The sequence below is a fragment of the Schistocerca serialis genome, chromosome 7 (assembly GCF_023864345.2).
Source record: "Schistocerca serialis cubense isolate TAMUIC-IGC-003099 chromosome 7, iqSchSeri2.2, whole genome shotgun sequence".
Classification (NCBI taxonomy): Eukaryota; Metazoa; Arthropoda; class Insecta; order Orthoptera; family Acrididae; genus Schistocerca; species Schistocerca serialis.
In genome coordinates, this window is record NC_064644.1 from 177809799 (window position 1) to 177825091 (window position 15293).

The 15293-nt window shown below is 40.8% G+C and overlaps 1 protein-coding gene across 3 annotated transcripts in view; it reads right to left on the bottom strand.

Moving 5' to 3' along the window:
* LOC126412066 (solute carrier family 2, facilitated glucose transporter member 1-like) overlaps positions 1–15293 on the bottom strand; it is a 557262-nt gene that overhangs the window by 399465 nt on the left and 142504 nt on the right. For 2 of the 3 annotated variants that reach the window (XM_050081454.1, XM_050081453.1), the window contains exon 3: positions 9828–9875. The exons of the other annotated variant lie outside the window; for it this stretch is intronic. In XM_050081454.1, coding sequence (XP_049937411.1) covers positions 9828–9875 — 48 coding nt within the window. The remainder of the gene's footprint in view (positions 1–9827; positions 9876–15293) is intronic. 3 annotated transcript variants of the gene reach the window in all.

Here is a 15293-nt window from a genome sequence, read left to right on the forward strand (position 1 = left end):
TACATCTGAGCCACCGAGGGCACAGAAGATAGTGCGCCTGCAGGGACTTATCCCTTGCCCGCTCCCCGTGAGACCCACATTCTCAACATGTCCACACCACTACTTTCGTAGTGCGCCTAATAGATGTTTGCCCATCATATTCATTACTCGTGGCAGATTAAACTACCAAGTCCCGTACGCGTTCGGGCATAGCGTGTGCGTTCGCACAAGAAGGTCAATGGCCGGGAAGTCATATTTTAACTATATGTGACGGTAGTATCTGTTCCGGAAAGAACAGTTACTGTAGATGACCATGCAGCTTTGCTAGAAATGAAATGATAATTAAATGGACACCCTAGCTGAAAACAGACGTTGATGTACTTCGTTGGGGACATGTTTAAAATGTGTGCCCCGACCGGGACTCGAACCTGGGATCTCCTGCTTACATGGTCCATTTAATTATCATTTCTAGCAAAGCTGCATGGTCATCTACGGTAACTGTTCTTTCGGGAACAGATACTACCTTCACATATACCTTTCAAATATCCTTGCTGATTTGAGGTGAAGCATCGGTGAGTTTCGTTGCTATTTATGCACAACAAATTTTCTAGGATTGTGTCACATGGATTCTGATTTACATAAAATTCAGGCTACTCCCTTTACGTTGTGTTCGTCATTAAGCGACCACTAATCCCCTCCTCCTTGCATTAAATACACGATAGACTAAACAACAATTTTACTGTTTGTCCTGTATACTGGTTTTGTGAATCTCTTTGCGTTTTCTTTTGGAATAATTTCGTATTTCTTAACCTCTCTTGTGCAATATTTGGTAGCAATTTTACAAAAGCCACAGTTGCTTCATTCGGAAAAAAATGAAATGTAATGATCGTATGGTATTGTTATCCAGCCGCCTGATGTCTTTCTTCCAGAATGAGATTTTCACTCTACAGCGGAGTGTGCGCTGATATGAAACTTCCTGGCAGATTAAAACTGTGTGCCCGACCGAGACTCGAACTCGGGACCTTTGCCTTTCGCGGGCAAGTGCTCTACCATCTTTTTTTTTTAAACCTTTATTAAAAAAACAATGTTACACATTGCAAATACATACTAAGTTATACATACATGAAGTTATTTAAACAAAGCGGTTTGATCATTTCAATTGCGCTGACATTAAGGAAAGACAACAGAAGATTGTGTTACTGACTAAATCACCAGAAAGAATTAAATTAAACATAAATACTTGAGAATGGCGGAAAGGAGATATATAATAAAGTTGACTAGCCTTCCAACTACACTTTCTGGACATTAATTGAATCTAAGTATTTGAAGTGATCAGATCTATATAATCAGTCTTTCACTGCAAAAATGAACAGAGCAATGTGCCAGCCATTGAATATTACATTTATCGGATAGTATCTTATGGTTTTAACCAATCGATAAGGAGATTTCTATAAAAACTGTCTATTTCCTCATTTCTAGTATAAGCCAATAATGCACCTTCCATGATTTGTGTTTGGCACTATTAGACACACAATCTCAATGTCACATAAGTTCTGTACATTAGATTATAAATTTCAAAAAACTACTCTCTGAAGTAGAGAAAGCACACATCATAAATATACTGTAAAATCTTAAATCGAAGCACGACTCACACCCGGTACCCACAGCTTTACTTCTGCCAGTATCCGTCTCCTACCTTCCAAACTTTACAGAAGCTCTCCTGTAGGAGACGGATACTGGCAGAAGTAAAGCTGTGGGTACCGGGTGTGAGTCGTGCTTCGGTAGCTCAGATGGTAGAGCACTTGCCCGCGAAAGGCAAAGGTCCCGAGTTAGAGTCTCGGTCGGGCACACAGTTTTAATAAGTCTTTCTTTATGACGACACTTCGGCGACTTGCATGTCGATGAAGATGAAATGGAATGCTGAGGACAAAACGAACACCCAGTCCCCGACCGAAGAAAATGTTCGACTCGGCTGGGAATCGAACCTAGGACCCCGTTATCTAGAGGCACTCACGCTAATAACTAGACTATGACTTAAAAACTGTTCAAAAAATGATTTGTAATATTAGGAATTTTATTAGTGGCTGTCCATCAACAATCTGTTTTTTAAATTTAATCTGTGCCCATTTCGGAACGAAATCTCTGTCTTCAGGCTGCACGGATTGAAACTGAGTGCCTCCATCTCAGCCCGAGGGAGCATACACACTTGTATTTAATGCAAAAAAGAAGGCAAATTTAACGTCTCCTCTGCGATGGCGCCATTTGGACACAAGCTCGGATAAAATAAGAACAGTGAAGGAAATCGACTAGTTAGTATTTCTGAATAACATAAACACCAAAACATTTTAAGCTAATAATTACAAGTAAGCGTAGATTCATTCAACGGCTTACATTCAGTATCCATTAGAGCACAGCCTTTCGTATTGCTTGAAATGATTGGATTTTGGAGTTATTTCTCCAGGATACCACCATTTAATTAATTTTTCATTCATCAATATGTTAAAAAAGAAGATCATCCGTTCTTGATCGTCCGAACCTAAATCCAATCCGGTCTTCAGTTAAAGTTGGAAATTTGTGGTAAGGTCTTATGGGACCAAAGTACTGATGTCATCGGTCCCTAAGCTTACACATTACTTAATCTAATTTACGCTAAGGACCACACACACACACACACACACACACACACACACACACACACACACACACACACACACAAACACATGCCCGAGGGAGGACTCGAACCTCCGACGGGGGGAGCCACGCGGACCGTGACAAGTCGCTCCAGACCGCACGGCTGCCCTGCGCGGCCAGTTAAAGTTGTTTTGGGCATTTGTTAACCTTAGAGTTAAAATTTTTGCATATACTTTATAGCCAGCTATTAAAATACATATTCCCCTATAATTAATATACTGTTTACGACCTTCTTAAAAAAGGATATAACAGCTGTTGAACAGACTTCCGGTATTCTCACTATCTTGCAGCCAAATATTTTTGTTTGCATAACATAGCTGCCTGTAGGTTGTAAAGCTCCTCACCCCTCTTTTCATTTTTGTCTTTTTAAGTTTATGTTTCTGCAGCTGTCGGACTCAAGTATGGGAGCTTTACATAGAGACCACACTTCGTTGCGAAAATAACCCGAACAAGTGCCTAATAAGAATACGTGTCTCATATATACTGCAGGTTATTTAATTAAAGAATGAAAAACGTAACTTTGAAAAACTGAAAGTACAAGACATTACTATGGTGTCGTAAGCACAACACGTACCACCAGGCAGCACCACAGGCGTTGGTAGGTCGACGACAGACTCCAGAGATGGCATATGTCCCAGCGATTGTCGGACCAAGAAGTCGCAGCAGTGGCGCCGCCAGAGAAGTGATATTCGCTGGCGCCAAAGCAGTGCGGGCAATTTCAAGTCAGCTCGACTACCGAGAAGACAGCCCTTCTGCTTGTGTACGCTGTGCCGTATCGTCTGCTTCTAGCGAGTCCACGCCAGTCCATCTTCAGTGAACATTCTAGTGGGGCAAGGACTGTTCAATATCCAGCCTTAACGTCTGGAATATTAGTTGATCTTCAGGATCTGCTGCCTGATATCAATAAATGTGTGTGTCTTTGTCAGTAATTCTTATTAGTGTTTCAGTGTTCTCTCATATTGTTTCCCTCAGCGCACTATAAATAGCTGAGAGTGGCGATGAGTAACATCTTCTATGGTTGCATCGCACTTCTGGTAAAATCACAGAAGGAGTTTTACTTGACCCAATCCTCGACTATTCAAAGTGCTCTGAGGGAAACACGTGACAAGTACGCACATTTCTTGACGAATACTCAACTTTGTACAAGTCGGCTCGGGCAGCAAATCCTGAAGCTCAGCTACTATTCCAGAAGCTAAGACTGGATAGTTAACAGTTCTTTTCCCACTAGAACGTTCACTGAAGACGCGCTGCTGTGGACTCGCTAGAGGCAGACGATAGGGCACGATAGTCGAGATGACTAGGAACTGTCCTCTCTGCTGCGGCGCCATCGCGTATCACTTCTCTGGCGGGGTCACCACTGCGACTTCTTGGGGCGGCAATCGCTGGGCTATATGCCGCCGTCTTTGGAGTCGGTTGTCGACTTACGACGCCCGTGGTGCTGCATGGCGGTGCGTGCTCTGCTTACGCCACCACCTTTATTTTGGTTAATTGTTCCTTTTGCACGTAACACACTTCCCTACCAATGTCTACCCACATTCAGTCTCGTTTGACAGTTATGTTTGTTTCACATTCACACTGATGTAACCATTGCTCCGTTAGGTCTCCACACTAATTAAACAGGTAATCACTGATCCCGGAACACACTTTATTTACGTTCTACTAACAATATGTTTCCCTACGACAGTTACTGATTCTCAAACACGACGCTGCATCAACCTCAAATGTCTTAATTCCAGGCGCCTTTCCACTGAATAACTGAAATACTTCTTTCTGGAAACCGATGTAACACTTCATTATTAATTACACTTCCCACTAAATTCTGCACATTAGTTATCGCCGGCGTTCGGTGCGCGATTTGTTCGGTACGGAAGCTCAACAATCAAGGCGCTGGGGCATTGTTGTCATTATAAGGCAGGACAATTGTCCCTCAAAGAAAAGGCGCGCTAGGCTCCGAAAGTTCCAGAAGCCAGCATTTTACTAAAGAGTACAATATTGATACGTTTGACATCAAAGATAGCAGTACTCTTTGCAAAATGAATGCATACCGTAGAAGAACTGCAATCGAAATGTCGCTAGGTTATTCCTGATATTAGCAATTTTCTTACTTTTATGTAAATTCCACATTTAGTAATACAAGGAAATGGTAATTAAAATATTGAATTAATTTTTTAATAAAGGTAGCATCTTTTTATTTTTAATTACTATTTGCACAAAAATGCATATATTCACAATACACTAAAACTTAATAAATAATTCGAAGACAGAAAATTTTTGACTTCTAGAGATTGAACATTACTACTGAGGCGTATAATTTTTTTCATTTAACAAAAATGCATTTCTCATATCTGTATCGAATTAATTTACATTCATAAGACCGATAAATAAAAATAAAAAGATTTTACTTTTATGAAAACTATTTGTCAAATAATACTTTCGGTCGTTAATAAAAATGGAGTTTTAATTAATTAAAAGAAATTTGCTTGTAGCGAAATTCGAATCAGCATCTTCACGTTTACAAACCTGTTACTCTATTCACGCAGCTACGCGCGAAAGCGTTAAAAAATACTCAGGTATCTCGAGTACGTAACCAGGCTTTTGTCAAAAGAGAGGAGGGGGCGATTTTTTTAAGAGGACGTTGAAAAGATTCATGTTTTTCATTTATTCTTAAATTTCCCATAACGAACGATAAACCATTTTATCCGAAAATGAGATCGGAGTTTTCACCAAGCGGAGATATAATCTCGTTACTTGGGAGTGCTGTATTTTAGCAAACCACTGAGCAACAGTCATGCTCCAATGTCCTTTCACTCTCCAAGGTTATTTTACACTTTTTTTTCAGTCTGGATTTTTGGTGGCGAAAATGCAAAGGCTGTACCTGGAATTATTCAACCTTAGACTTTCCCAAATCTCTTCATTTAAGTATGGACCTGTCTCTTCTTGCCATGTAAGAATGAGTGTCCCTGCAGACAAATGTACGGGGCTAAATGGGAACAATTTGGATTTTTATTTATGTATCATATGGCTTTTAGTGGCGGGAGTCTCCGAACAGATGCCTTGGTGATGGAGCTCTTTTCATTTCCGTAGAAGGGCTGCACATTCAAGGGATTTGGAATCTGTCAGAAAAGAAAGGTCATCGGAAGGAATGGCTGTGGCCTATAGTAACAGAAAAACCCCGGTATTTGCCTACATTGAAAATGAGCCATTGAAAACCATTTTCAAGGTTATCGGCGGATGGATTCAAACCACCTAGCCTCATGAATCCAGGGATTGCTAGCTCAGTGTATGTCCTAAGCCACCAATGTTAAATTATCGAATTTAATTACCCATTATCTTGGAAACTTTTTAAGACACCAACTTACAATTTTCCATAATTATTGAATGCACCTTTCTAGATACACTGCATTAGAATTATCACTAAAATTGTATTGTGGGGCAGGTTATCTTTTTATTCAAACACTCAATTTCGTGACAGAATTTTGTAAATAAATGAACATACAAACAAAACGACTCAGGATATTTTAATTATTCTAGTTCCATATGTGTTGAATCTCACTCTTGGCATGCTGTGAAAATTGCATGTCTCTACCATCAGTACTTTTATAGAAAACGGGTCATTTATTGCAAAAGAATTAGTTCAGAGATATTGAGGTTTAAACCTTTTTTCCTTACAAATTCTTATACAGACTTACATTTCTGCGTCTTTTATGCACTAGAATTGCCATGGCCCATAGTCTGTGTCTTCTTCAGTGTCACAACAGCCCAATGCGTGCCTCTTCCTTTTCTTTCTTGCTTCATTTGTCATTTGCTGAGCAGCTAACTCTGTTTCACGTACACGAAGAACATCCAGTTCCCGCAGTCCTCTAGCTGTGTTCTGTCCAAATCTTACCTCTAACTTCTCCAGAACCGTAAGTCTTTCATAGTTCCAACGATTAAAAGTTATTACAGCATCAGACAGTGTTAAGTTTAGATTCATAAGGCCAACAAATACATTTTTAGGCACATGGCACCACACAACATTATTGAAGAACTCATCACATTCTGTGTCTTCCCATGTAAACACTTCTTTAGTTGCTCAGGATTTGCCAAATCTCTGTAAATAGGTTTGGTTGCATCCATTACTGCCAAAGGAAGACAATGTTTATGTGTAAATTCATGCAGGGTGCCAGAAAATTCAGCTTGCGTATATTTACGCCAGGTGTTTGGTGGAGGTGGGCACAAAACTTGATATGGCTTTTCATCAGTTGATACTCGATAAAAGAAAGTGCTCCACACAGCTCTTTTCATCTTCTCTAAATTGTCACAGTTACCTCTAATGGCCTTCCCGTAATATTCCTGTAATTCATCAATTACTTTGTCCGTTAGTCTTCCAGCACGTTTTATTGTCTTGCCATCAGAAAATTGTGTTACCCAGCTTGGTTTTTAGGTTACGCAGACGTGTTCCCATCCTTTTCTTTACATGTCCTACACACTCAAGAAGTGTAGTGTGGTGTCACCGCCAGACACCACACTTGCTAGGTGGTAGCTTTAAATCGGCCGCGGTCCATTAGTACATGTCGGACCCGCGTGTCGCCACTGTCAGTGATCGCAGACCGAGCGCCACCACACGGCAGGTCTCGAGAGACTTACTAGCACTCGCCCAGTTGTACGGACGACTTAGCTAGCGATGCAACACTGACGAAGCCTCGCTTATTTGCAGAGAAGATAGTTAGAATAGCCTTCAGCTAAGTCAATGGCTACGACCTAGCAAGGCGCCATAGCAATTGATAGTTATCGTATGAAGCATGTCTCATCAAGAACGATGTATACAAATGATGGATTAAAGTTAAGTATTCCAGCAGCTACGTACTTTTCTTTATAGCATTCATTACGTATCCTGTTTCAGACCTCACGCCGTCCTGCGTGAGCTTATAGCGTGCATTTCGGTCTCCTCAAACCACACTGTGTCGGCACTTCTGTCGACACATCATGTAGTCCCCAAGATATGACTGCTAAACTGTGGTAGTATATGCGTAGCCACGAAATTTGACAGTCACACGTCAACATTCAAAGTGTTATTCGAAGGTCTCACAATTGTCCTATTTTAATGTATTATATACCAAAATGTTCAGGAAAGTCCAATGTACATTCTGGAGTAGCTAACAGAAAATGTCAAATTTCAACGAATTTTACGTAGGATGTCCCCTTTGGATGAAAGGAAGAGGGAGAGTTGCAGTGCGCGGGCTCGACTCGCAGGAACTCAAGCAGCCCGCTGAAAAAAACTTTTAGATACGATCGAACTACAGAACGTGCTGCTATAGCATATCCCTTCCGCTCTGCACAAAGCCCTCTCCATCTTTCCGTATTGGATCGGGTTTACATAATTGTGTATCACCTGGGTGACCAGACTGGGCTATATTTAGCCATTTGGTCTACTAACGATAGAATATTGAGCAAATTTTTTAAAGAAATGTTAGCATCGTCGTTTGAGCGATATTTATGTTGATCAACGCGATTTTCGGGTGATACAGGCAAATTCATGTGTATTTTCATGTGCTAATTTTAATTTAATGTTAGTTGTAAGTATATTTACCGCTCCGCCCCTTTGTGAAATACTGAAATACTGGAAGCCCAAAGTTCTGCCAGCCTCCAAATAACGAATCCAGTGCTAACATTAAAGTACTGTAGGTAGGTAAATAATGTATTACAGTACTGCGTAAATATTTTTAACTTACCATAACGCTAGTGGAGGAATCAAAATCGATTTTCCTCTTGCTTCTTGTTACAAAATTATCCGTAAATAGAAACTTGTACAAAAGCACACAGCACAAAACAACAAAAGTTAGCACTTACATTAAATTCAACTGTAAATGAGAATTTGACTGATTAACAAAAAAACGAAGCCCAAACACAACTAACAATTGTCTTAGTTAAAACAGAGATGGATGATAACCGATAGTATCATGAATGTAAAGATAGTATAAATCTATTGTCAGGCTTGATAATATCGATAGTGCGTACTACTTTTCGTCGTATGACTGAAAATCAAGACAGCTTTCAATTTCACTACACGGCAGCTCGATCGTGTGTAATTTCATTTAGGTGATAGTGTGGGCCCGGACTCCCTGGACGCCCCCCCTTCCCCCACCTTTGGTTGCGGCCTTGGGTATCTGATCAAAGACATTTGCATAAAGTATTGGGTGTTAGGAACGGGTGGAGGGGGGAGGGGTGGCAACACACTCACGGGTACAGCGCTTCTTGTAAGCTTTGCTGTAAGTAAATCAGGTGGACGTCTCTCTTCAGTGGGTGATTGGTGGGATATTAGCAGCGAAAGAGATGATTTACGAATTATTTGACCCGCTTATTGTTTAATGCCGCTCGACATTTAGAGATAAATTTCCTTGATTATAAAGATAACACAGAGAGAATGTGTAGAAAGGGTCAATAAGGACGTACCCACATTTTTTTTTCAGCCTACTGAGAGCTGCGCAGATACTGAAAACATTTAATTTGCAAAGGCTACAGGAAAGATGTCAGCCATTTCATGATGATGATGTTACGAAATTTCAAGATCAACCTCCCGCTGCAGTTGGAGCAGGCGACCGTATAAATGAAGTTATATTTCTAGTAGTGTGCTTGCGGAGAAACTTAAGAAACTACCATCCTGTACTACAAACGTGAAATTAATGAATGAGAGAAATGTATAAGGTGGCATTACAACACGAGCAATGTGTTGAGCCTGCAGAGGCTGCAGTTTAGATGTTCCTGAAACTGGAAAAAGCCTAAAACCAGTGACTTTCTCTGGTTAGTATTTCCAAATAAAATAAATACCAACACGTTTAAAGCGTATAATTACACGTAAGCGTACGTCCATTCCACACCTATCAGTCAGTATTCACGATGTAAAGTGCAAAGCTTCTCGTATAGCTTGAAATGACTGGGTTTTGGAATTATTTCGCCAGGATACCGTCGAGCACGCTCTTCGGAATGTGTATACGGCATACAGGGGCTACAACAAAACCCTCTCTACTAGCAGATTGAAATTTGCGACGAGAATCCAACTTGACAAGCTTACTTCACACTGCACCTCTCAGAAAGTTAGCATTATTTACGAACGCTGTCCGCTATAGATATAATAGACATGATGTCTCTGAGCACGCAGACGAAATTCGATTACTTACCTCTTTTCCGTTCGTCGATCCAACGGAAGTCTTCTTTCCTTGAGGCAGCTTGTAACAGAAAAGCGGACAATGCTTAGCAACCTCGAAATATAGAGCACAATGTGTGTCGGTAAGCAACAGGTTCGAGTGGCAGCTTTCCTAAACATGTAACGCACCACTGATAAGAACCCCTCGATACGATATGGATGTACTACTTGAAATAGCTAAAATTTTATTCTTAGCTTCTTGCCAAGTAACTGTAACTATTCTGTAGCGCTACCTCTGGCATGTCTTCAGTATGCAGATGAAAAGAACCGTTCTACAACAATACTCGTAGAGGGTAAATATCTTCTTTTCGTGTGATACCTTCGACAAATGACTAGCTGTAAATGACTGGTTTTCCTATCCGAAACGCCACGTTAATGTGAAGGTGACATAGCACCACGAAACGTACACATCATTCAATGAGTCAGAGCTCATTGGTATTTGTTTACATCCAAAGGAGATAGGCTACAATGATTACGAGGCTGCACAAACGTACAGAGGTTAAACGGGATATGAGGTCAAGGAGAAACATCTTTCATCTCCGAAACTATGCCGGCATTCATAACATGTGGACACATTAAGCCAACACGGGGTTGAACACAATGCAAGTGAGCGCAGACTGAACTGTGGTCCACGACGGTCGTCACCAGCGACATGAGCTAGAAATTGGGAAACAGTGTAATCAAGAAGACCCACTGTATAATTGGGGAGTTGCAAATCATATGTATTTATTATTGAGCAATAAGCATTCGACGAAGCCCAAAGAACTGATTCGGTGCTCAATCGTAAAATCCTTCGCGAGTTTTCTTCAGGTACGCAGTTCGTGCCTGACCCGAGCCGCGTCGGTTGTTTTCCTATTCCAAACCGTTGGTCCTCCAAATTCGTTCTCGCCAGGTGCGCTCTGGACACCGACCTACACCGAGTGTCTAGTGCAGGTTAGTATTTTATCTGGCTTAGTATTAGATATGGTAAATCAATGTTTGAAACACTAACTTCACATCTTACTTTCATCCTATAACAATTTTGATGCGATAATCGCAGTGAAATTATGTTTATTTTTTGGCCTTAATTACTCCTTTTCGTCAAGTTATCTATGTGACCTACGTAAACAGACATCTTAGATAAAACATCTCTATCACTAACATTTAGTGGTGACTCCCTGCATAGGGCGGGGCGGTATTTACAGTTTAGAGTGGCGCAGTATCCGAAATATCAAATAATTATAATTCAACACAGGATTACTGTATAGTGCACAATTTAATACTGTGAGTAACGTTCAATTACAACGATAACTGGTAAGTAGGAAGTGACCGCATTTCGTCCATGTTGGACTGTGATTCGGGACCTAATCACAGACATCTGCGACTGTTTATGATATAACGGACAAATGAAAAAAATTAATTATTTCTGTCGGCCACTTATTTTCTTCCACGGTGCGTTTGAAGGGCATGTTCCCTGATCTTCAGGGGGACCAGTGGTTTACATGTGTATTCTTTTTCATAGATCTAGCCAACTGTCTGTCTTACGATCATTTGTAAGACGTGCCAGCAAAGTAAGTGTTATATACGGGCTTCCCATTTATCTCGGACGTCCCGAATAACTTTTTATCCAGAAACAAAACAGAAATGTACCAAGTAAATGTTGTTTAGCTATCAGTTGAACTTTTTGAGTCATGAATCTTCTTCTGACTGGTTTGATGTGGTACACCACGAGTTTCTCTCTCGTGCCAAACTCTTCATCTCACAGTAGCGCTTGCCATCTACGTCCTAAACTATTTGGGGCAATACGCCATGTGACTGCCTTCATTGTAACTTTGCTTGTGTATTTTTTTAAATATCGCCCCATATTTTTATTCGGTAATTCACTTCCTCTCTACAAGACGTGCTCAAAGACGTTTCACGGCGTATCTTTCACGTAAACATGACGTTATTAAAAATGTATTTCAAAATTGACTGACTCTCGTGAGTTAGCACATAGTGCAGATATCCAGAGCAACGTAACCCGGTCGCTTGCTGGAGTTGACAGTAAACAAATCTAAACACAAGGCATCTGAGCACTTATCATTCAGTCAACCGTTTTTAGTTGGAGGATTGTGTCAGTAAATGTTCAACAACGAAGAGATGGTAGGAAGGCTACTCATCTATTGAGAATGTAAATTAGCAGAACGGTAATTACAACAATATTTTCTTACCTGCTTTTTTTTCGTTGTGTTTACTGTCAACTCCAGCGAATAGCCGAGTTACATTACCATGAGCACCTGTAGTATGTGCTAATACGAGAGAGAGTTATTTTTGTGTTATGTTTTTAATAACATTATGTTATGTGAATTAACACTGTGATATGATTTTGAACAGATACTGCGCGGGGAATTAGATTACTGAATAAAAGATGTAGGGTGCTGTTTAAAAAAAGATGTACTCCTGTTCATATCTTCGTAACGAACAGAGTTACAAGGAATGCAATTATGCTGCTTGAAGCCCAAATACCATTTTTGTTTTGTTTTGTTACTGGACAAAAAATTTTTTGGGACGGCCAAGTTAACGTAGTTTTTGCCGTAACTTCCTCTAAATGATGTGTAACCCAGACTATTTGCAACATCCAGGAAAAGGAATAATCATTTAATCCACTGATACACCTGAAGATGAGCGTGCAAGCCTTCGAAACGCGTCATGAAGAAAATGAGTGACTGACACACATCATTGTTTATCTTTAGCTCGTGGTCTCGCGGTAGCGTTCTCGCTTCCCGAGCACGGGGTCCCGGGTTCGATTCCCAGCGGGGTCAGGGATTTTTCCTGCCTCGAGATGACTGAGTGTTGTTGTGTCGTCTTCATCATCATCATTCATCCTCATTACGGTCGGAGGAAGGCAACGGCAAACCACCTCCACCAGGACCTTGCCTAGTAAGGCGGCGCGGGTCTCCCGGGACTCATCATCATCATAGGTAGTAGTGACTGCAGCCCATGGCAGGTGCGCTAACAATTCACTTAGTGTCAATAATCTTTTGAAATTGGCAATACTTGTAGTAGTCTCTCTTCACTCGCCGGTGAAAATGCTATTTAGTCAACAACCTAGCGATTTGAGATTCTGTGTTAGCACTTGGAAAGACGGCGGTTAAAGTCCTCGTACGGCTATACAAATTTAAGTTTCCCTAAATCGCTAAAAGCAAATGACAGTGTCCTATTCAAAGTAACTGGCTGGTTTCCTTCAACAAATCTAGCTAATGTTCCGCCTCTTACACCTTGTCGTTGGAGACTGTAAATCGTGATTTCTGTCAAGAAACAAGAGCACACGTACTGTTTGCGATAACAGCTTGCCAGAAAAGACATGTATTGAAGTAACTTGGTAGGTGCTGCGCTGCTGCTTTCGATAACACACAGTAGGTTCTTTTGAATGTCTCGCTTACGTTTATGCTGCCCCGTAAGAGCGTTTGATATTAAGCACTGCGTCTTCAGACACGGTGTGGGTCGAAAATGCAAGAGAAAGGGCGACTTCGAAAGAAAAGGATATGAAGTTGGCACTACCGTGCGTAGCCAGATTAAAATGTGTCAGATCGGACAAAGTATACGTATATAAATGCGGAACGCACCTATTGTAGCGGTAGTGGGGAATTCAACGTACTATGTAGGGTAGCGTGAGTCTTAGGAATAGAGCTTAACGTGATTGAGTGATAAATTTTGAAAGACGCTGGCACCGTGCAAATTCGCTAACATTTGGTGAGCATCCAGTATGCTTCTGGTGTTTAAGACAGTACAGTAGTCAAGGAGTGTACAGTTTCCCGATGGACGATGAACCGATCTGGAAACCGTGACGAAGGTTCACAAACAGCACGCAGCTGTCCGAGGGCGCGCGTGTGTGGGTGTGAAAGGTTCTTGCAACAGGTGGTGCTACGCGTGACAGGGCGTGTATCGTCTTACTGAACCGGAGTAACTGGCGCTACGCAAACACAAACGGTGTCAGATACTACCACACCTTTTACAGGTGTGTTTGCCACAAACAGAGCACCTGCTGCACCAATATTTACACAAATTATGAATCTCTTCTCGCATCAATGCTACATAACTGGTGAGTGGACTACATGAGAAGAGTCTTCATTTTACAGAACTGCTCGAAACGAATATGCCAGAAAGGGTAGTGTAGTGATCGATGAGGTGCCGTTGTTGACATTCTCCCTACACTCGGTAAAACAGTTGTTCCAGTTGCCTTGATATGGGCTCGTGATCGTTTCTACTCAACCATTTAAGTGAATTTTGTATCGACTCCTTCAAAACCAATTCCTTTCACATGATTAATTGTTCTACATCTTCAATTATGACTACTTCATTATAGTTTAGACGCTACTGGGTGATATAAAAATAGAAGACGATGTGCTGACTTATTTTCCACTCCATATATTTTTCTAAGCCAGGTAAAAGTCTACACAGAGGAACAAAAGGTGCTAACTGAGTGTAGCTTACCGAAATGAATGTACGAGCAATTTAACTACTCACTCCGCCTTAAGACACTTTTCACAGACTAGAATAATAACCTCATACTGTTTAACGAAGTTGAATCTAGCGCAGATTAATATCTACCACCTTTTGAATCTCTTAGATTGTAATTTCTCTGCCTGTGAAGAAACATTTGAGAAAATTTCCGACTTATGCAAGATACAATTCACTTATCACCGTTTTACCCATAAGAGTTTCAGAATTTTGCATGCTATTTTCAATGATTATTATTATTATTATTATTATTATTAAGATTTTGTGACATAAGAAGTTGAGGTTCCTATGAATTCGACTTAAAGTTATTCCTGAATAAACAGAATTTTTTGCTATTGACAAATAGCAGCAGGTACCTCCTACACTACAAGGGCCATTGTAGCGAAGTAAAATTTACCAGCACGAACATGTTTTACCTAACCACACATAGTCTTAACCTCTTAATTATACAAAAATATCTTGATGGCACAACCAGACTGCAAACGGGGATCGGTTGATAGAACACGTCCTGAGGCATCAAGCAATAGTCAGTTTGATAATGGAGGAAAGTGTGGGGTTAAAACAAGGTGGAATGAGACAGAGGCTTAATGACAATAAGCAAGTTAAATAGATGTAGTCTCCAGTAACTACGCGGAGGTAGAGACTATCAGTGGTCGTGGTCAGTCAGAGATCATTAACAGCCTGAAATCTTCCATTTTCTGCCAGTTCAGAAGTAAGAAGTGCAGCAATCAAATGCTTTACGAACGGTAAGTATAGAACACACATTTTAACTTGGTTTACTTTAAGTGGTGTTGCAATATGCAGGTCAAGCAAGTGCCGCAATGAAGACGAGTAATGCAATAGAAGCATGTTTTGTAACAAGTATCAACCCTCACTCTGGACAGTCAGTTTTCTTTTATGAGAAGGAGTTGTGGGTAACACTTCGGGTGCAACACGAATTACTTCGTCATTCATTCTAACA